We start from the raw sequence: 23,422 nt of genomic DNA on the forward strand, positions 1-23,422 counted from the left end.
AAGAGAAAGGGGGGAAGTAGACCTCCACCGCCACAGTAGGTGCGCGGCATATCATACATTGATAAATCGTAGATTGGAATCGAAACAATATGATACTACTTATCTTTGAATATATAGATATCATAAGCTATAAGTGTTGGACAGAATGGAATCTTACTATGGAAAACTCAGAGAGTATTTGGGGGAAGTGGGATTTTATGATTCTTCCTTTATATTTACTTTGTTCAAATGAAAATACTCAGGCGTATCGCATCTTCAGCTTAGCATTAGCTTTAGATAGACTGAATTGATTGAGAATTTACTACTGCCACTCAAGTTTCTTCATGGAAATAAACTTGAAAAGTGTTTGCAAAAGCAAACGCTGTATTGATTTTGAGGGGAGAGGAAGCGTTGCATGAGCTGAGAGCATTTTATAGGATTTAAAGCAAGTCACTCTTCTCTCCTTTTCCGATCGATTATCCGATTCTTACACTTCGACGATTGATTAGAATGCTCCAGAATCAAACGTCAAGACCAGACGAGAAAAGAAATTCTTCAAAACCACATCTGAACCAAGTGGCAGGGTCCAAAGATACAGGGAAACAAAAGTCGCGGAACTATACTTTCCGACGGCACCCTGCGCGAAAAATTGCAAAAGAAATTCATCAACAGCATATCAAAACAATGGCTGTGTGTACTTCGGAAATTGTATCATGCAGGTTTGTATGAGATATTCTGATATATGCATGTAACCCATCGATCAATTCATCTACACTTGCAGATTCTCAGTGGAAGTTATAGATTTTTCTGGGGGTAAAGTCACTGGCTAGACCTTTCCCATGCAAATATTGTTGAGGGGTTGAAATTCTTTTCCCATGAGGTTGTATTGTGAAAAGAAAGCTTGTTGTGAGAAAAATCCCTCGGATATCCATGCTAAAATGACTAATCACTTAGCTCAACGATAAGCAAAAATCATCTGCTCATAATGAACTCGAAGCATTCGTTTTTCTTCTTCGTCAGAATGGGATCAGACCACAAAGATTGATCTCATCTTCACACATTGTATTGCCAAGATTCCATGAACTCCCAAGATACATTTGCGCGAGAGGTTCGTGCAAGGGATACCTACCACCTCCTTGGTCGAGCATTTATCATTCTCCATTGTCTCTGAGTTAGCGAACGATCCCTTTTTGTCAAATTATCGCCACTGGCAAGAAGCGCGTCTCTCGCCAATCAAGGAAGAAAATGTCTTGCTTTTAACGGGGAAGTCTTCCGTCACCTCCCTGTTGATAAATCTGTACAATGCGGATCGGCATAAAATGATGTGAATCTACTGCGCTCAATATGTACTCCTTACGCAGGTCCGATTTTTCCCTGCTTCCGAGTGGATGGCTAAATCAGAGGAAATCTTAGCAGGATATCGAAACTTCAAATAAGCATCCTGGATGTTGTTGATTTCACTGACAATAGTATTGTTACTAGCATGTATTTACCCGTCTGGGATACTGCATATGATTTCTACCTAATCGAATTTCATGAAATCAAACAAAGGTAAACAACTTTCGAGCTCCTCTTGTTCCTTCTTGTATGAATCCTGTTATTGTAGTGATCCCACCAATTAAAGACTCGGGATCTCACAGCCGGATGTTGGCCGACTCGGCACAAGGGATGGACGTGGCTGGCAAAGTTCGAGGCCTTACCTGCGGGCGTACAACAACAAGTGGATTGATCCAATAGGCTTCCAGATTTCAAACCTGACAGATCTGATCTGGCTTTTGCCTTCATACCATTTGCATATGATAACATCATGTTTATGCAAAGAATGAACATCCAGCCAGTTTTTTTCAGACGAGCAAACCTGAAAATGGGTTTGATTCCAGGGTTATAAACAAGTCGTTGTCTCGTCAATATCTCTCGCAAGGAAGATCATTTATCGAAGTGCTAATCTTTCAATCTATTGTAACGCTTGATGTTCGCCGGTTTCTAGACTTGTTTCTCCCGGGTAACCGATAGGAATTCACCTTACTTACATTCCTCATCAACAATGCGTGCTTCTAGCAACGAATATCTGGGCGAATGCCTTCCTATCGATAATGATATGATAGCGATACATCCACACGATGATTCATGCAACGGCTGGTTACTATCTTCATCTACGATGGTCATCTCAAAGTCAGATATTAGGAGAGCTTGCGATAGCTCTTCAGCTACTTTCAATAGCTGGTCGAAGGGTCACGAAAGCTCAGCACAAGAATCACAATCACAATGTCAGGGTTCAGCAAAAGGTTGGCAGCGACTTTCCCTCGTCGAAACGGACCCAGGGATGATGGAAGATCTCTTTGAAGCGTCAGACTCCGAGTCTTTCACTGATGATGATCCATCATCATTTTACTCCTCTTCAACCTCAAGTCATCCTCCGGAAGAGGAAGAAGAGGTCTGGAATCGTTATTTTCACGCAGAATCAGAATGTCTACCACCACCTCCACCTCCGCCGCCGGTACCTCATCGTGTCTACTCACTATTTCCCACCACAGTTCCACAATCACCTCAAGCACACAATCAACATTCAACTCACAAATCATGGCCTACACAGGCTTGGCCTGAACGGCTCGACTCCCGTCCCAATCGTTCTAACGGTCGCGCTCGCGCGCAAACTACACCTTCCCAACCCAACACGCCATCTAATCTCAGTTCTTGCACAAGTATCAATCAATCAGTCCCTGGGTCATACGTTCCGGCCAGCTACCGTCATACTCATCCCCCTTTGCCTCACTACAACTCTTCCACTCCTCTGGTTTTGAAGTCCGAATTCGAAACCGACTCCGATGACGAAGATGAGAACTCTCCTAGTAAGATGGCCAAAGCCATCGAGGAGATGTTTGAAAAATTCCGATCGAACGGTGGAGGCTCAAACAAGAATGGCAGCGAAGAAAGGACCAGAAGATCAGGCGGATTCAGGAGAAGCGCAAGTGAAGCCTGTGAGGCCGTCAGAGGAATCTTCAGTAAGAAGTCACACGTACCTCCCGAACGACGCCTTTCATAAACGCTAGCAAAATGAACATTTCTTTTGTGCGAATGGTTTCCGGGATGATTGATGATCATGATTGTGTGTTGGAATGAGGTATGAAAACTAAACTGGGCGGCTTATATATTGGTACATGTACTTTTCCTTTCGTCCACTTACTTGGCTACACAAAAAATCGGGTTAGAAAAAGAGAGTGCTCATGGAAATATTTGTATTGGGTTTAAAAAGTTGGCCGATGGGAGTTTATTGGTTTGTACCAATTGGTTAATGGGATTGATAGCTTCCAATGACACTACTATGGTGTAGAGGGTAATGGACTAAATGGAAACATGAAGAAAATGGGAATGGGAACATGATGGTTATGACTTGATGACGAAGGCTACGAGAAGAGATAATGAACAATATTTTTACAATCCCATGATTGGAAATGTGTCTTGACAATTGCTCTTTCGATTAATGCTCTACATTGAACCAAATCCCCTTCCTATTGTATTCATTCCATACAAACAAGAAACGAAGCTATGTAATATACTCTCAGCGCAATTGACAACATCTTCACTTCATTTCACTTCTATTGAAATATAGCTTACAAAAACAACACAGGAGCTGAAAAACATCAAGTCAGACACACGGCTCCGAGTTCCAAAATGTGATAATGAATGTGATATATATAGTAAATGTGAGTACCACGTGATAATCACATGTCTGTCAATCTCGTATTCGCCAAAAGTTTCACTCTTTAACGACGATATTTTTGAACATCGGCTTGTTTACTGAGTTAAGTGTGTATTGTTTTTTGGTTGAGGATTTGTGTCTTGTTTGGAGATTGCGGACTTTGATGGTGGTATTGTTAATTGAATGTGTGAGGAGATGAGGAGGATATTTAGTTGATTAGAAGTGCTATCCATGGATGTAGTGTGCACCCATTGAATCTTTGCGAACGCTTTCTTTCGGAATACTTCTGCACTGTCAATTCTATGAATGGAGAATTGCTGAATTTTTTTTAGGAATTGGTCAATGCAGACTCTATATGTTTTGATGATGGGATAGTAATGTTGGGAAGAGATGAATGTTTTATGGAATTGAGATGCGCTGGTACCTCAACTCAGATAGTTCTGAAATGATGTGAATGGTATTTTGTGTGTTCAAAACTTGCTTCGTTATACTTGTGGGAAGATATGAATAGGCACAATATCTCACATCTCATTTTCATGATGAAAACTGCATTTTTGAAGTTTCGATTCTAGGAGATCGTTATCAAGGAATTTGTTGGTCGACAATGCTTTACCTGTGTGGAAGAGTGTGGATGGTGGCAAGAATATCAAGAGATAAGTGGTATAGCTACCTTATGGATGTGTATTTTTATATCACACCAGAACGGGGCTATGTTCTTATCATGAAGTCTGAGTATCACTGAGTTGAATCCTTTCCCTGGAAAATGTAGCAGGTGTTCTTTGACTTTTCATAGTCATCTTCGATGAAGATCATTTTAGCTTTCTCTGTGGATTTTGAAGAGACCAAGGATTGCGAACGTGGCATTATAGATCACGATACACTTCACATGTTCCTCAAGCCAAGTTGCCGATGATCGTTCAACACGAGAGGCTAAATCTTCACCCAATATCAAGGCAACTGTGTCAAAGAGAGTCTCTATCCGGGAATAGGTGTATGCTACGATGTGGAATTCTTTCGCTGTACGCTTCTTGGAGTTGCAAAGAGACCTCGTTAGTCAAAATTGCCATTACGATTGACCAAACACGTGGGTTCCTGTCAGTATTGCTGGTATTGAATAACTAGTTGGAGCGAAGATCAGGTAGGGAACTCTTCTTTCTGCAGAGGCATTTAAATATGAGGCTGGGAGTGGAGATACTTGGTGTTCTAAGCGTAAATGTATTGATTTTCCATGGGTAATTGATGAATCTTGATTACTGATTGGGGCTTTGGTCAGATGATTGCATGTCCTCGCTCGATTACGGTTGTTGTTGTACGAATCCGACAACGAAGATTTTACTATGCCTTGCTGTTAAGTGGTCGTTATGCATGAATCTTCGGCTGCTTTAGACCTCATCTCTTACCCCTCACCCCTCACCTCTCGCGTTTCCTCCCAAAGACTTACTCCAATTTGGGATCATGCAATTAGGACCGATATAAGTTCAGCGAGTCTATTCGATTTCTCGAAGCACAGAAACCAGTGGAGATTCTGGATTTCCACCGACTGCGCTTGCAAGACTATTTTACTAAAATAATGTTGAGTCAAACGTTTGGAAGCCGGAAAACGTTTTATACATATGCTTTGGTTGATTCCCCCACAATCTTTCATTATTCAACGGCTTTTTATAGCACGCCTTATAGGCGACATCTTTTTGATTTGACATTCCACGTAAAAAGCCGCGAATTTAATGGGCCCAAGGAAGCATGGCTCGCACAAGAAACGCATGCTTTCATCCGATCTACCATTGACGACAGGCTATTTTCGTTAATCACTCAGGAGTCAAAAAATTAAAATTCTCACCCACTTTTTAAAAGAAGCGGCCCGCCCATAATTTGAGTACACGCGTCGGGGTTGGAAATCCAGGGTCTTGGTGCCAAAGGATTGACAATGTAAGAGATACAAAGCAAGGATAGATCACCAAGTGGTTGAAGCGTTGTTATTTTGATTTTTTGCTCATACCCACATCACCTCAGATCAGAATCTCTATAAATTAATCACCGTTTGAGATTATCTAGGGAGGCTATGGTAGGTATATATATGGATAACTTACCAACCAATTGGTTCGATTATTACAAAATTTGCGTCGTGGATAGGGCCATTCATTGAGGAAATCGCGTGACAGCCGAGTATGATTGAGCAGCGCTGCGCTACCAATACACGACATTTGTTTCGTTTCTTGAGATGCATCTAGGAACGTTGGTGTGTTCTGGAAGTACCGGAAGTGTGGAGCCGGTTTCTCTCAATAGAACGTTTGATCGATTATTCCTTGGGTATTCTGCGATATAAGGGATCTCATTGATGTTTCGAATTGCTTGATTTCTTTTTTGGTGGACTTGTGGATCTTCATACAGTCCCGCAAGGATAGAAATTGGGGATATTCCCACTCCTATCGATCTCCTGTCTTCATCAAGTAACAATGCTTTTTGGAATTTGTTTCAGCACTTCTCAATCATGGGCCCCTTACGACGCAGGTGGAGAAAACTTAAATACCATCATTCTATCTGTATGACATCAATTTATCTAAGTCTGACAATAATATCTAGCGCAAATGAAGGTCTTATGCTGCCAGAAAGAGAATCTATGCGAAGGAATTGGCTACCGATCTCTGGTCTAACAATCGCTCTTACGTGAAACCTTTCATTTTGACCTAATGAGCGTTTAAATGTTTCGAGCTTACTACACTTGACAGGTGTGATGATAGGGTAAGGTTTTCCCAAGAACGATGATAAGCGCCAATAGGGCTTCTCAGCCCATTTGGCGCCAATTTATATACCCTCGCTCCTAGGCGCCCCGCAAAGTTTAATTCCTTCCACAGTGCCCCTCGACTAGTTTCAACATTAAACGCAGCACATATGACAGCAACAGTTTACGATTCGTCCAATCAATCCACCGTGTGCTATTTCCCCTCAATTATCCACTTCACGACAAGATGTGATCGCAAGTGGTGAGGATGAATGAAGAAGAGGCTCAATCAAGGATTTCTTCCGCGCTGACTGACATTTGAACATTGATGCGGCATTGTTATGCCGTAACTATGAGATAAAATATGCTATTAGAGCAAGGCGTAATCAAGTAATGTGAAGAAGTGGAAGGGACTTACTCTCCCTGGATATCATTTGTGCGAGTGAGACAATTCCTCTTTCCGTACCTACATTCTTTGAAAAATTCCATTGTTAGTAGCAACGGGAAATGCAAAATTTCACTCATTCCAGACTTTTCCATTATTGTTTCACGCGTCCATCTTTCTCTGATTGTCCAACGATTTTCTTTAATGAAAAATCGATTTCGTTTGGAGATTTTCATCAGTTTGAGACTTTGGCCCGAAGCTCGAGGATTGGCCTGGGCATCGGTGCCCATTTTTGGTCTGTGTAGCGCTTGCTTCATGAGGCTGCGCAAAATAGCTGTCCACATTAAATTTGAATTCCTTTGAGATATTGGCAAGCGCGATGGAACTGGGTCCATTTTTATGTCGTCGTTGAGTTACGATCTTATATTTAAGAATTCGTTCGTCGCTTTGAAAAGACCTGTCCTGTGCTATACTTCTACTTTGTACACGTTGCTATTAGTTAGTTACTCACCATCGATTTCTTTCACTGTCGGGAATATTTCAAAAACGCCATCACGGTACAAAGAAAACAATAAGCCATATATCGGACGGTATTTTTAAACCTTTTACCCCTCACTCCGATCTCGAGACAACCCAGAAAAATCGAATAAACAATCACCGCCACTCAACATCATCAAAAATGGATGACATCGAAATTATCTCCGGCTTCTTCGTCGTCAATTCTGGAGTATTATTGTTCGTTGCTTTTCTGATCATTGTATCAGTTCTACTCAAGATTTGGACGACTCTTAGAGCATTACCTACTCTAAAGGATTTGGAAATGCAGAGGGCCGCTGAGTGGGCTTGAGGTTGAGGCGCATTTTGAGCGACTCCTTCTAGAATATGAATGCTCGTTGCCTTTTATCAGCTTTTTTGCAAGATCTTCGATTCCAACATCCTGTGGTCTTTCTGAGTTTCAGCTTCTGGACGAGGGCGCAGTTCACCTAGCTTATGTATCGCCGATGAGTTTCAGATCTCTATCCAAGATGTCTGGTGCGGGGTAGCAACGACTCATTAGATATATTTTGTCCACCTCAATCTTCGGTCGAAGCAAATATCCTCAACAAATGGACTTGCAGTGCTGTACTGCCGCGAATGAGATAGGACTGGTCTAGACTCCGGTTATGGCAGTAAGGACCGTGAGATTCGAGACGAAATCCTTCAATGATCCATAAGAATAGCCAGGTTTCTATTACATCAAATGCGTTTGGGTTCGGTCGTGATAGCGCGTAAGTTGGTCTTGGCTCACTATCCTTGTTCTGGATTTCGAAGGACTTAGTAGGGGGCCGTTTCGCATATCGTCATGACAGCAAACATCTCTTCGCGCCGCCACATTATTTTACTCTTGCCGCAGATCCTTCATATGAATTTTCTTTTCGACGCGAAAGTGAACAATCAATTGAGCGACCGATTGAACTGTTGCGGTTACAACTGGAAAATCACAAAAATTTGCCAAATTGCTACAGACATGAAGATGATGTTTCAAGGTTGTGTCTATTTCAAACATACGCAAACATGACACAAACTTCAATTTCAGAAAGGAAGAAGTGTCTGCTATACGATCAAATACTTCAGAAGAGAGTATTGAGACGGCCATTACCATAATCAATCGTTGATAAGTTGTCCTCACGCGGATCACTTCCAACTCTTCTGCTCGACAAACACCACAGATGTGTTTGAAATCAGGGCTTGTGCGGATTGTGGAGTTACAGAAGATTGGGGAAGGAAATGCTGCCTTTGAGGTTGGGATGTGCAGTCCTTGCTTGAGACACTAACCTCCTCGGGAGGAGTCGCGGATGGCTTAAAAACCTTGGGTCTCTTAATGGATAGGAAAGGGTGCGAGTAGCACGGAGAAATAGGGATGGCTTGATAGTATACACAGTATACTGTATAAGAGGTAGCAGATGAATCTCAATTTACAACAGACTGTTAGCTAGACTTTTTCTTTTGTCAAAATCGAGAAATACAAATTATTATAAATCAATTAGACGTTATCCGCTTCTCATACTTTCACACTATGTATGGTATTACTCTCTCACTCTTCGTATGTTTTCCTCTGTACATTGCAGTATTTATCACAAAACTGAATAGTACGTGGTGATACAACCAGAACCAGGATGTCTATTCCAGGCTGCCAATTCGATGACTATCCATCTTAGCTAGAAACTTTCACATCATCTCTCTACTCCATCATTTGATAAGTAGATAGTCACCTATACTCAACATCCAATATCCAAAATTCAACATCTTTCAACCATTCAAAACAACATTTTCCACTCCATAATCTCCATCTAATTTATCATCTATCATCCATCATTCATTATTCATCATCCATCATCTATCATCCATCATCTATTATCCATCATCCATTATTCATCATCCATCATCCATTATCCATCTTCTTCATTATTCCCCACCCCATTTTCATCCACAAGAATAATAGCATATAAATTCTTCCGCGTCTAAATCCATAAGCTATAAATCCGCATTATCTACGCTTTTGGATTTATGACATAAGGAGCTGAAGTTGAATTAAGTATACTGATTTTTCGAGATGCAATACTTGTGATTTTTTCTCGCTGTCTCTTTTTCTAAATCGAAGATATAACCTTATATCGGTTCGAGGATAGTGAATTGATTACTAGGTATGTATCTCTGCTGAGATGTAAGAAAGTATATTTTAGGAATTCAGGAAATGAAAGTTTAGAGTTTCTAGATATCAAGTTAACGGATTTGTAGATTGTAAATCCGGAGATATTGATGGTGCTTATGGATATTTACAATAACAAAATTGTATCGATTTGGTTAATACGTTGTGAATACATATGGGGACCCCTCCTTCTCATTTCGCGAGGCTAGGGTTATTATTTGTTTTGTTATATTGATTATTTTATGATGCTCATCAGTCAGTACCTACCTATCTTTCTATATTCGTCTAGCTTATAATCTATTCAGCTAAGAATGTAAACATACCAACATGTTTCTGAATATAAGAGTGTAATGATTAGATTTCCTTCAGAGGGGTAGAATGATAACCTTAAACAAACACGAAGACTTCAACTAACCTTACAGGATCCGACTCTGTGGCTAAAATTGAGGAATGGTGATTAGGTCGATAGACTTGGCTACTCGAAATATTTAGGGATGCAGAAAGAACGGCCAGTCAAGATGATGATCAAAAGAAAGATGTGCTGGAATGCCGAAACGTATTTATTGAGAGCTCGTACGGTCTGCGAGGGTGTGGATGTTTTGTGTATTCTGGATATCTTATACGCAAAAAGGGATAAATGGATGATGGAGAACAAACGAATATGATACTTGTCAATATCCGGATCCTATCTCACAATTAGGGACAATAACTACAGTCTAAATTGATCGATCTAGCTCGCGTGTGTATGATGAATTTGTGTGCAAGTACCTATTCAGTCGATTAATGTTCATTCATGATATCATCTCCAGGCCCGCGGGACATCCATCTATTGTTGAATTTCTGCCCCGAGACCAAAGATTGGACATTCGATAGGAACGCAAAACGAATGGACAGATATAAGCAAGCTCTGCTTTTGAATCCCATCACATTACCATCTCGTCCTTACAAGATGACGAAATTATTGCTGGAGCCATATTTAATCATGATAGATACGTATCCCTACTTGTACAAGATGATACATACAACTTTCCCACGCCATTGCGCCAAACCCTTACATTATCACGCATATCAAAGACTCCCCTGAACCGAGCGATTAATTATCTTCCACCCACTGCTCGAGCCGCTCCATCAAATCAGCTTTCTTCCCCGCACCGTTCAACCCCTTCGCCAATAACCAATCCTTCAGATCAGCCACCTTGAATTTCTCCAATCCTCCATTCGACACCAAATTGCTCAACTCCTCTTTATCCAACTCTCCTAGTTTCTTAGCCGAACTTTTTACCAATATCTTTTTCTTCCTCGGTCCCTCAGGCTCATCAATTCCCTCATCACGCTCTCTTTTCAACGCATTTCCTTTTTCACTGCACCATTTCTCGTATTCAGAAGCTAGAGTTTGTCCCCAGTCGCTAATATATGCTCCGCATCTCTTCTCTATCTGTCTGTACTTGGGTACTGTTTTATCTTCAGGGGTGTCAGGAACATCTTCTTCTAGCGCCATAGCTTGGAGAATTCTGTAGTGCCATTGTAGACTTGGGTTTGGGTAGTTCCTTGGATCGTATTGAGCTTTTGGTAATTGTAATTGTTGTACAACGACGCGCATGTTGTCGATGAGTTCATCTGGTGCAACGATAGGAGCTGGCGCTGCTACACTTCTGAGGTCATCAGCAAAAGGCATAGGATAGAGCCATAGACCGGCGGGGAAAATCTGCTGATTTGTGGCAGGATCTAATTTTTCAGCTGAGGGTAGGATAGCGACAATGCCGGGATTAGCATTTTTGCGAGCGATGTACCATCCTAATCCCATTTTCTTATCTTTGAGAAGTTTTTCCCATAGAGCAGAGAAAACCCGAGTCGAGCCAACATAGTCGGCTTCACTTGGATATATAAATGTTGATTTATGCACAGATGCCCAAAATGGTAACATAGATTGCGGCTTGAAACCAATGATGCGAAGTCCTGGATGTCCGAAATCCTTCAATTGCTTTTGCTCGTCCGGAGTAAAAAGAACTTGTGAGCCGCCAAATTGATAGGCCTTCTTGATTTCTACCTTCTGAATAACACGAGCTGTGTCTTCGGCCATTTGCGTCGTTTCTAATGTTGGCTTTTCTGGGACTTCTCCTCCCATCCAAACGAATGTACGTCTAGCTGGAGTTTGTTTGTGGAGAACGTTGTATCCATTCACAGATATTGTGAGATTAGGTCCTATTTCGAATGGTAGATTGGAGAATAGAGATCTTTTGGCTGCTTGCTTCGAGTTTATGTCCAAGATAAGATTGTTTAAAAGAGACAAACCATCGCCATTAGATTTGAGACTATTCGGACCAATATTGGGTGGATCTTCAGCGAGCGGGTCACGATAAATAATATCCTATACTCCAGTTAGCTGAAAGTAACGAAAGTGGAGGGGACTTGGTTATCTAAACATACATCATAGAACTTAGTGCGATCAAACTCATGGTCACGAGTCGATATTGGAAACAGTTCAATGACAACGCCAATATCATAAAGATCCTTAGCTCGAACTGCAGCCAATGATTTTTGAGACTTATCTCCAGAATGTGGATCATCTTTGTCGGTTATAATGAACAATCTTCTTGATCCGAAATTTGGCGCTCTTGTTGTGAATATTTGATTGGCACAGAATAACAAGTTATTCATATCTAAAGTTTCCTCCGTGGGAATCAATATTTTGTTCGCTTCCTCTTCATCTTCGACAATCTCCTTTAATGCCTTGACATCCTGTGCAGATGGTATATCAAGATCTGTGAGAAGATAGCAGTGAGGATACACCGAGGTGTCCAAGCCGCTTTGGTCTTTGAACTTTGTCTCTTCTGTGCCATATAACATGATACCCATCATATCCTTCGGGCTGGAGATAATGCGCTGTTGCATAATCATGTGTGCGCACTTAAGAGCCGCAAGCGTGGGACTATCTGTATCGGCTTTCTTTGAATCGGAAGGTGGAGGAGGAGTAAGCATCGACTCGCTAACATCAATGACGAAAAGAACTGCATCTTTTTGTGTACGATAGTCCTAAGGGTAGGTGTTAGGGTCGATTGGATCTGGAAGGAGGTATAAGAAACCTACAATCTCATCAGCTTCCTCCTCTTCTTCCTCTTCGTCTTCTTCGCGCTTCCACTTTTCTGAATCTGCCATGTTTGTTTGTCTCGTTCGAAAGTAAAGGGAATAAAATGAGGATATAGACTCTAGATCAATGAGTTCCTACACATCAGAATCTTGACAGTAAATGGATATTGATTGGAAATACACTACAGTAAAGAATGATGATATGTGAGGATATGTAATGGGGATGTGGGTGGGGACTATGGAAATGCTCAAACGATCAGGCAGACGCGTTGAACCGCGGAAGTGGAGTATCCATCAGATACGCTAGAGTGCGTTGACACGTGATAAACCCATTCCAAATCTCTCCACACTGATTGGCTTAAAGACATCGGCATCTCAAGAGGTCCGTCGATCCAAGCATCATGTTAATCCTTGTTCATATTCTAGCAATCGGATGAGAGGGAAAGTTGTCTTTACAAATTATAATATATCTCCGCTGAGAAAAGATAAAATCTTACAAAATTAATTCTATGAGTTTGATGCTCAATTTGTCCATTGAGTGATAATCGTCTTTCTTTTCTGTCTGAATACCTCAAGATGTCTTTTAGAACTCCAAAAGCTGTAGGCCAGCTTACAAAACGAGCTTCACAAGCTACCATTTCTCGCCTCACCAGTAATACTTCTCCTGCGACAACATCATTATTGCAGAGGAACAGCGCAGACCAATCCAGATCTTTTGCGACTCCGGTACCGCCGGTAACACAAGATGCCACGGGAAGGAGAGGACCAACGGCAATGGTGCTCATGAATATGGGTGGCCCTCAGACTACAGATGAAGTTGGGGATTTCTTGAGTAGATTATTTGTATGTTACTTGTGTAATCCCGCCACCATCCTCACCTCTGACAATTTCCCTTACAGGCAGATGCCGATTTGATTCCTCTTGGACGCTTTCAAAACTATGTTGGCCCTCTGATTTCGAAACGTCGCACGCCAAAGATTCAAAAACAATACGCTGCCATTGGTGGCGGTTCCCCAATTCGAAAATGGTCAGAATATCAAGCCGAAGAGATGTGCAAGTTATTGGATAAGATGTCGCCTGAAACTGCTCCGCATAAACCTTACGTAGCATTTAGATATGCAAACCCACTCACTGAAGAAATGTATAACAAGTTATTGGCAGATGGGTTTGGTGGCGGAAAAGGTGGAAGAGCCGTGGCATTCACACAATACCCTCAATACAGTTGTTCGACTACCGGAAGTAGCTTGAACGAATTATGGAAGTGGAGACAAAGGCTTGAGGGAAAGGCAGCAGGAAGTCCAAATGGTAGCGATGGAACAATCGATTGGAGTGTAATTGATAGATGGCCAGCTCACCCAGGTCTTGTTGAAGCTATTGCACAAAACATCGAAGCTACTTTGGCGACATACCCCGAGAAGGATAGGAAAGACGTCGTGTTACTGTTCTCAGCCCATAGTTTACCAATGTCGGTGGTTAATAGAGGTACGTCTGTCGAAGTTGTGAAAGGAATAGGTCGCTAACTCTTTTCAGGTGATCCATATCCAGCTGAGGTTGCTGCTACAGTCTACGCCGTGATGCAAAGATTAGGTCACTCTCATGCATATCGACTTTGCTGGCAATCACAAGTTGGACCTAGTGCATGGTTAGGAGCTCAAACAAGCGATACCGTGGAGGAGTATGTTAAGAAAGGTCAAACGAATCTCATACTTATTCCTGTCGCATTCACATCCGACCATATCGAAACACTTTATGAATTGGATGAAGAAGTCATTGGAGAGTCCGGCCACAAAGATACCATCAAGAGATCCGAAAGTTTGAATGGTTCTCCAGTATTCATCCAAGCACTAGCCGATATTGCTAAAGCTCACATGGATAGCGGGGTGGCTTGTAGTGTTCAAATGGGGCTAAGATGTCCTGGATGCAAGAGTGAGAAATGCGGCGAAACTAAGAAATTCTTTGCTGGACCCGAGAAAGCATTAGCCGTTTAAGGAAAGGGAGAGATGATGGTTATGAACATGTATTATAATAGATCAGTCAATTAGTGTACAGCCAATTATGAAGCGGTTTTGAGCGGGATGCATATGTTCAGAAGTCCGCGTCGGTATCAGGGACAATATCATGCCGATTTTGGTCGCTAACCTAACTGATACACTCTGGCGGGTCACTACATGATGTGGGACTCTTTAGCCACCACTTACTCCGTACAGAGTAGCTCCTCAGACGTCACCATCTAGACAAGGCATCGGCTGGCGAAGAGGAACTAGTTGATGTGAAAATGAAACAGAGAAGAGTATAAATACAAGATTGATAGGTAGCTAGGTAGCTAGGCAGCTAGGTAGCTTTCAAACCCTCATAAGACAAAAGATCAACCTATTGATTTTCCGAATATTGCTTCATTGATGAATGTATATATCTTCTATCTGATATAATCGCCCACCAACCCAACCGAACTGATACCTCGGTAGTATTGTACGGTTTACAGTGAATATATATGTGCGATATGTGCGATGTGAACAATAGATGCAGCATGTGTGTTGGTATTGGTAGATACCTACATCCATGGATGCCTTTTGAGTGTGGCTTTGAGCACACCTAGGTACCTACCGAGTTATCTAGATAGTGATGAAGTCATCGAATAAAGATGTCCATCACAGAACACACACACGGAGTATCGAATCCCCATCCCCGAATAAACATTTTTGATGTCTTGAACCAATCGGACAGTGGGAACCGCGATTATCAATCAAGAAATCTCCTTTTATTGCATTCCTTCCATTCTTGAAACAATGTGTTGTAGTAAGATTACTTGGTAAGTAATATGTAGGTATTCGAACTATTAATTTGCTGGGGGTTTGATATGTATGTTATGTTGTTGGAAGTCGCCTTTGGTTATGTTTCCGTACCGAGTTCATATTGCTAATATATCAGTTCATGTCGTCATGTATGATCTACCTTGCGATAATTCGGGTGTGGGCGATAGATAGACAAGACAGCATCGGCTTCCTTTTATTCTCGAACTTCATTCTTTCATTACAGCAAGGAACAGAGTTCGAGACCTTGAGAATCACTATTTGATTGACAACCGTGCGAAGAACCTTAAAAGAAGTTATTATCGTGGATTATCTCCTCTACCAGTCTACCTATCACCCAACGCGCACAAACAGAGCCAGGCCTGCCCACTTTTCTGCTTAACTATCTTCCTATCTTGGGCAAGCTGGATTAGATGATAAGCTTGGGTTTGCTTCACTCTCATTTCTAATCAATTATTCCTTTGGGTATTTAACATAGAATCTCCTTCAGCCTCTGCCAGTATTTACATTACTGGCACGAGAAATCACTGTCAACAAATTATCCTACCTGGTTGCACCGACGTCACTGTAACTCAATGCCACAATCGAACTTATACTGAGTGGCGATACAACGATAAGATGACGATGAGAATGGAGAACGAACATGCAGACCAACGGCCAGAGGAGCCAATGACCATTTGGGGCGCGATGACTGCTTTGAGGAGGCATACGAGAGTTCGCAAATCGATTTTAACACCGGAGTCTGAGACAGCCCCATTACTGGGCAATGAGAGGACACACGAGGGGCAAAGTAGTGGAGGGAGTGAGGAGACATCATGGGAGGGGCATGGAGATTTTGCGGGGTTAACGTGGTGGCATAAACCATCTGTATGTTCTATACAATCTCTCATTGCTCAATATATACTAATATGTTTGTTCTCAGGTATACTGGCTCTTGTTTCCATTCTTCCTATTAGCTCTCGCAGTTGGTGGAATCATCGTCCCAAAACTCAATCTTATCCTCGCTCTCGTATGTCGATCGTATCTCGCAGAGAGATCCTCCCAAGATCCAAACTTCCTTTTCGCACCTGTGTTGCTCGGATCCGACAATCCGCAATGCAGGATTCCTGAAGTGCAATCGATGGTCACCAAGTTCATGTTGGCTATCACGGTCATTACTGGAATCATCAGCGCCATTATGTCTCCAGTACTTGGGGCTTGGTCTGATCGATATGGAAGAAAGAAGATTCTGGTAATTTCAAGTTTTGGTAGTTTCTTGACAGAAATTGTTACCATTCTTGCTGGAAAATATCCAGATATTGTTTCATACAAGTGGCTGCTGGCCGGTGCCGTGTTTGACGGTTTTTGCGGTTCTTTCATTGCGGGAATGGCACTCACTCATGCATATGCTGCAGACTGTACCGCTCCTCCTAAAAGGGCGGTAGCTTTTGCCTATTTCCACGCCTGTTTGTTTTCTGGAATCGCTTTTGGTCCTCTGCTTGCTGCAGCATTACTTCGCTTAACCGATAGCCTACTCACGGTATTTTATGTCGCTCTCGGCATACATACTTTCTTTATTCTTTTCTTACTCTTCGTAGTACCCGAGTCACTCACTCAAAAACGTCAAGAGATTGCTCGTGAGAAGCATGCTGTTGAAGGTCTGCTTACAGCCAATCAAACTTGGTTGGGTTCACTGATAAGCAAAAATCCTCTTGCAACTCTCAAAGTTTTGTGGCCCACTGGTGGCGGAAATACCAAACACGTCCGCGCAAATCTTGTTCTACTTGCAACTGTCGATACTATCATCTTTGGCGTTGCCATGGGGGTCATGACTGTTATCATTTACTACTCAGGCTTTCAATTTGGATGGAAGACTTCCGAGACAAGTCTATACATGTCAGTGGTCAACAGTACTCGAGTTTTTACACTTGTCGTTATCCTCCCTATTTTCAATTACCTCGCCCGGACTATACCTCGTAGAAGACAGCGCAGAGAATCGGGGCTTGTCATTCCAGAAAATCACTCTGGCGCTGATTCAACAGATCTGATTGTTATTCGAATTTCTATTATTTGCGAAATTATTGGATATTTAGGATTCACAGTAGCCCGGAGTGGCCCGCTTTTTGTGGTATCTGGAATCATGGCTTCGATGGGTGGTGTAGGTTCTCCAACATTACAATCAGCATTAACCAAGCACGTACCCCACGATCAAATTGGTCAACTTTTAGGGGCTACTGGTTTATTACACGCGTTGGCAAGAGTTGTTTGCCCTACCATTTTTAATCTAATTTACGCTCAAACTGTTGGCACCTATACCCAGACAGTCTTTTTGGTTTTAACGGCGTGTTTTGTGTTGGCTTTTACTTTCAGTTGGTTTATTCGACCTAATGGTATGTTTTTTCCTGCTCAACTCCAAATCTATGGTTACTGATATGCTATAGTTTCTCTTGAATCCCAAACTCCGAAACGACCAAGCTCACCAGAAATCATGGATAGTGTAGATGTTCGCAATGATGAACAAGTTGTTGGTGTTTAATTTATTCTTCTTGTCTCAGGTACATATTATTTAACAGTAATTTTTGGCACATTCTTTGAGTCGAGATACCTCGTGGTTGGATACACGATTTTCTTTTGTAAAGGGTGGTCTGGCATGCTGGCGTTGGGGGTTAAGATGGTTGACAGCACACGTTGCGAAAGATGCGCGTATTGCATTTAGACCGGGATACAGTACAATAACGCATACTTGAGCGATTATTTTTCGATGGGATTTTTATAATCAGTTTGCATGAGCCATGGTATGGCATGCCAGAGTTGTATAGAAACATAACAGACAAGTAGTTGTATGAAGGCCGGCGGGCTTTGTGCTTCTCATATTGGTGTCTAGGGATGCGTAGAATCCACACACACACACACACACATGTATATATATATATATATATGACATCTAATTTAAATCTCATTACGATTTTGCTCGCACGTTTCAGTAATCGTCATCTAGTCGTATCTTCCTCCCCGATGTCAAATTTCCAGCATAAGCCTCGGGGTAATCAGCACTGTAAGCAATGATCCTTCTTTCAGGGATGCGTGGAACAGTTAGTAAGCTCTCTTTTCCTGAGTTTTTACATTCATTGAATGGATTGAGGGATTGTTTGTTCAGTAGGTAGGTATGTATGTATGTATGTATGTATTTATATTTCGGTATGTACGTGTGAAATATATATATATATGAACTTTGGGATGGATAGGATATATGTAAGATTATTATATGTTTTATATCTGGATGTGATATTTTGTTTGTGGGGTTTTGGTGGGTGGTGTGGGTGGTGTGGTGTGGTGTGGAAATGCTATTTTTAGCTGGGTAGGTAGGTAGTAGGCTCTGCATCAGCGAAATAACAAGCGGGAATTAATCAACATTCGAAAGAACTTTCATGATTCGAATTTCTTCTTGGTATAATATTGAATATGAAAGATTGTAATTATTATTATAAGAAGGACTTAAATTTTCATTTGATCTTTTCAGATTTTGATTTTAATTTTAATTTTAATTTGGAATTGAATTGGATTGAATTGAATTGATAATTCATTAAATGAATGAATGATATGTATTGAGATGGATTCGAAAAGGTCAATTTCCGCCTGGGTTTTCGCTTACACCCAATTTCATAACTAGCTTCCAAAACGTGACTTTTCTGTGCTTCGTTAAAAACACCTCAATGTTATATTTCGATATTTCAATCCACGATAACTTTATCAATCTGGCTTCGATTTGAATAAGTATAGTATCATATAATAGAGAATGATTGACTCTATCATTTGTCTAAATTTCGTTTGATTCTAGATCATATTGATTGAGATTGAAATTTCAGAACGAAAATCTAAAAACTGAATGGAAGCTAGTTATGATCAACCTATTTCGCTTACTAAAACCTTCGAAATATCACATTGTTTTAAACCACCTACCAATCAATCAATATAAGTCTGAATCGCTTCAAATTTTGAATAATAATTGAATCAATTGATCGCTTTCATTTGGTATAGAGATTTTTGATTTTGAAGCTATATTGATAAAGTTGGGATTTTATTATTAATCGTTTTCATCAAAAAGGTTGTGAGACCATAAAATCACGTTTTGGAAGCTAGTTATGAAATTGGGTGTATGTAGAGGTTCATGGCACGGGTAGGATGGATGTGGTGTGCACCGCCACGAATGGTATCCCTGGTCTGGTCTGAAGTGATTTTAGGTAGGTAATCATATAGAGGGAAGAAGGGAAAGGGAAGAAGAGGTTTCAGGAGGGAGATTGTAGGAAGGGAGTGAGGAATGGAGTTGGATGGGATGAGATGAGATGAGATGGGATGGGATTAAAGATAGGTAAGGTTGGTGGTGGGAATGCGTGCTGAGCCTTGAGAATCCTGCGGCTTACTGATGGGGAATTTTGAGGTGGAGGGTTTGGTGGGGGGGGGCAAGTGGATGGTGATGGTGATTGAATGAGGGTTTGAGGGTTTGAGGTGATGGGGTTTTGATGTATGGTATGGTATATGGTATGGTGAAGTTGTGAGGGGGTTGGTCAGATGGAGGAGGGGGTTATGAGGTGTGTGGTATGGGGGAGGTGATGGTGTGCGAGATGATGTGGGAGATGGTAGGAATGAATGATTCGTGGCGGAGAGGTCAAGAGAGAGGATGGATGGTAGCTAAGAGTCTGTGGGTAGGTAGGGTCCTAGGTAGGTAGGACAAAATTGTCTCATTTGTCGTCGCTGAGGAAATGGAAATGGTAAGGAAAGAATGAGGATTTCCGGAATATACAAAGGGAAATTGATATTCGACGTGCTGGGAAGATGGATGATTGTTTGACTGATGGGATGCGATGATATGCTAATGGAAGGAGATATGCCCTGTTTGTTCAGGAAATTATGGTTTCTGATCCTAGGGGTGAGGTTACACTGTTGCTGACGGGTGAAATGGGAGGGAAGAGTATGTAGGCATGGAGGTATGATGAGTATATCATATGTTTTATTTCTTCTATCCACTTTTTTCTTTTGTTTTCCTTGAGAATTCTTCGTTGTTGATTTTTGTGGTTTATCTTTTTGTGGTGATTTTGAAGTGTTCAGTTTTTTTACGTCGCAAAATCAATTTGTCGCTCTTTACTAAGTTGTGGCATTCATTCATTATTTTTTCTTCGTACACTCATTTCGTGAAAAGCTTTCTTATCTTTTGCAGTTTTGAGAGATTTTAAAGATTCAGATATATTTATTCGAAGGTGTTATTTTTGCCTCTTAGTTCATTCTGCAGAAAGAGGTCTTGAGGGTTAGATTCAGTTACTTCAATATGCGTCTTACAATGGGAGAAGCAGCAGCGTTATTGCTGATTGCTTTACCGAACTTGGTAAGATACATTTTTCGTCCCTTGTCTGATATCAACTTGTATATTTTCTTCCAAAAATGATTCTAATACCCCTAACCCCAGATCTCAGCACTCCCGGTCAACACGGGGGCTAATGTAGAACAACTGGTTCCGCTCACTTCAGTGGGTAAGAGAGCAGCAGAGTTGGAGACATTGGTTCCGGTCACGCAGTTCAAGCGAGACGCGGAGTCTCTTACTTCGTGGACGTTGGATCAGGAGAAGAGATCTAATGGAGAGGTGGAAGTGTTGGTGCCAGTTGTGGGGAGGGACTTGGAGAAACTTGTTCCGATTACGGGGAGGGATTTGGAGAGACTTGTTCCTGTTATAGCTGGCCATTCGAAGAGAGAGCTGGAAAAACTCGTTCCTGTTGTACCGGTTACGCCCAGAGATCTTGAGAAACTCGTTCCTGTTGTATCTGGCCATTCAAAGAGAGAATTGGAGAAACTAGTTCCGGTCACTCCTAGAGATGTTGGGGAATTGGAGGAAAGGAAAACCATTCCTCCTGTGGATCAATTAGATCCTGGATCGATGGCTCCGGATGCTATTACAACTGTAGAGAAGAGAAAGACGATTCCTCCTGCTGATCAACTAGACCCTGGATCTGTCTCTCCAGACTCTGTAGGTTCCTCCTCTGATATCAACCCAGATCTTAATCTCATTACTGACAAAATGAAGATCAAAAACAACGAAAAAAGACAAGAGTACGCTCACACAGCAACCGTCATAGCAACAGTCTTAGAAACAGTCACTGGTGGGGTCGGTATTCCAGGATATCCCGCTACAGCGGTTAGTGAGATTACAAGTGTACATGTTTCAACCGTCACTCATCTTCCTTCTACCGTTACCGCCGTCGTAACAGGAGGTGCATCATCCAGCATCGATACCACCTGTACAGAAAGTACCACCTCTACTGGTATAGGAAGCGTCGTTACCAATACTCCTCTATCCTCAAGCACAAAAGCGGCTATCGCAACCACAACCCCTACAGGCGTTAAAACAGGAGTAACAAGCGCGCCAATTATCTCCAATGGAGGTACTAGCACAAAAGAAAGTTCCAAAGCAAGTGGAACAATCACCTCTAAAGTCACCCCATCTGTTTCCGGAAAAGCAACATCGGAAACTGGAGCATTTGGAACGGCCAAAAATGGCACCCATCCTGTTGCAACCGGAAGTTTTCGTCTTTCGGGCACAGGCGATGTTAGTTCAAAGACGAGCATTACTTCTGCGAAACCATCGGCTTCAGGCTCGATTACGACGATTGTGGATTCGACCACGACAAGAATCTATACTACCGTCAACGCAAGTGGAAGTGGGAGCGGATCTTCCTCCAAAGCTACTGCCAGTGCTAAGTCGAGTATTAAAGCAACTAATGGAGGCACCAGTACCTCAGTCGTTGCAGCAGGACCCACTGAGGTTAAATCTTCAAGCAGCAGTGGTGTGAAACTTATCTCTACATCTACATCCACATCCACATCCGCTATTAGATCTTCCACACACCCTGCTTCGGTGACTTCTTCGAGTAAAGGCGCAAGTGTGACGTCGAGCGCTCATAATTCGATTGCAACGAGTGTGAAAGCTACACCTTCGAGTGTTAAAGCGTCGAGTACACTCGCGACTTCGGTTAAGCCTTCGAGTACCAAGGCGGCGGCGCCGGCGATGACGAGTAAGATTGTTTACTCGGGGGTGCAGAAGGTAGAGCCTTTCAAGGTTTGAGTGGGGTAAGGATACAAAATGATGGTAGGAGGTTGCTGGAGAGAAAGAAAGAGGGGAGAGACATGGGATTAGTTTGGATCGGGAGTCAGCAAGTGGGTGTTTTAGCTGTTTAAATTCTTTATGTTCGTTTTTTAAATATATTGTATCACCAAATGAGGTTTATCTAACCCATCTTCACTACTATTTTGAAGTCTTGATATTCTTTGTGCGTGTCCTCTCCCGAGAAAGTTATTGCGTCATTTGCACATTTAGCGATACTATGGCGACTTGTTTGGCTGACTTCAGATATATGGTCCATCGCATCCTCGTTTTTAACTAAGCGGTACTACCTGCTTATAAAAAGCCATGGATGGGTAGTATGTTCTTATTTTTCCCATCACCCCTTTTAGGACAACCATCCAAAGCACGGAACAGTATGTCTCAACCATCGGATCATTAGGCATGCAATTTGCAGAATTTCTGGAGACGTGAAGGATATTGAAATACTCCCCTAATTTGTAGCGTTCACCGAGCGACAAGCAGCTTCAAAAGCTGTAATACCTGGTGCTGGCTCTTGTCTTAAAAATTCTTATCGGGAAGACGTAGATTTTAAGGGTATGTCTTGTGGAGCGAATTATGAATGATGGAATGAGATGAAGAACTAGGCCGACTGGGCGACGGTATTATGGGCGAAGAAGGAGATAGAGGATGCAAGATGGGATGGTAGAATGAGCGATGCGTTGAATGATGAGATTGGCAGGTTGTGTAAGACGAAAGGAATGTGGTGAAATTCGAAAATTGAGAGCGGGACATATCAATGTCCAAAGGGCAATGGATAGAAACTGTGGTGGCTGTTATGCTTCAACTCTTCGGCTTGAATTCTCAATTGATTCGAGCGGGCGAGGTGCCTGCCAAAACTTCTATCTACCTTCGAGATCGGCGCAGAGTGAATATTTCTGTCCGAAGTAGGCCATCATACATCGG

General features: G+C 42.0%; 5 protein-coding genes across 5 annotated transcripts; 4 read left to right on the forward strand and 1 right to left on the reverse strand.

Moving 5' to 3' along the window:
• Positions 1–2,023: 2,023 nt before the first annotated feature.
• EAE98_002761 (uncharacterized protein) lies at positions 2,024–3,022 on the forward strand (the record flags this gene model as incomplete). The annotated part of the gene is made up of 1 exon (XM_038950381.1): positions 2,024–3,022. One exon carries the CDS (start codon positions 2,024–2,026, stop codon positions 3,020–3,022), a length of 999 nt encoding a protein of 332 aa, XP_038812910.1.
• Positions 3,023–10,565: 7,543 nt separating this feature from the next.
• Positions 10,566–12,628, reverse strand: EAE98_002762 (uncharacterized protein; the record flags this gene model as incomplete). The annotated part of the gene is made up of 3 exons (XM_038950382.1): positions 10,566–11,840; positions 11,900–12,505; positions 12,560–12,628. 3 exons carry the CDS (start codon positions 12,626–12,628, stop codon positions 10,566–10,568), a joined length of 1,950 nt encoding a protein of 649 aa, XP_038812911.1.
• Positions 12,629–13,135: 507 nt separating this feature from the next.
• Positions 13,136–14,547, forward strand: EAE98_002763 (uncharacterized protein; the record flags this gene model as incomplete). Its single annotated transcript, XM_038950383.1, has 3 exons — positions 13,136–13,402; positions 13,459–14,041; positions 14,090–14,547. 3 exons carry the CDS (start codon positions 13,136–13,138, stop codon positions 14,545–14,547), a joined length of 1,308 nt encoding a protein of 435 aa, XP_038812912.1.
• A 1,440-nt stretch (positions 14,548–15,987) lies between these two features.
• Positions 15,988–17,884, forward strand: EAE98_002764 (uncharacterized protein; the record flags this gene model as incomplete). The annotated part of the gene is made up of 3 exons (XM_038950384.1): positions 15,988–16,236; positions 16,292–17,738; positions 17,790–17,884. The coding sequence occupies 3 exons, from the start codon at positions 15,988–15,990 to the stop codon at positions 17,882–17,884; spliced, it is 1,791 nt and encodes a 596-aa protein (XP_038812913.1).
• Positions 17,885–20,671: 2,787 nt separating this feature from the next.
• EAE98_002765 (uncharacterized protein) lies at positions 20,672–22,459 on the forward strand (the record flags this gene model as incomplete). The annotated part of the gene is made up of 3 exons (XM_038950385.1): positions 20,672–20,728; positions 20,810–21,364; positions 21,422–22,459. The coding sequence occupies 3 exons, from the start codon at positions 20,672–20,674 to the stop codon at positions 22,457–22,459; spliced, it is 1,650 nt and encodes a 549-aa protein (XP_038812914.1).
• Positions 22,460–23,422: the final 963 nt, after the last annotated feature.

Source organism: Botrytis deweyae (assembly GCF_014898535.1).
Source record: "Botrytis deweyae strain B1 chromosome Unknown BDEW_005, whole genome shotgun sequence".
In the NCBI taxonomy this organism is placed as follows: Eukaryota; Fungi; Ascomycota; class Leotiomycetes; order Helotiales; family Sclerotiniaceae; genus Botrytis; species Botrytis deweyae.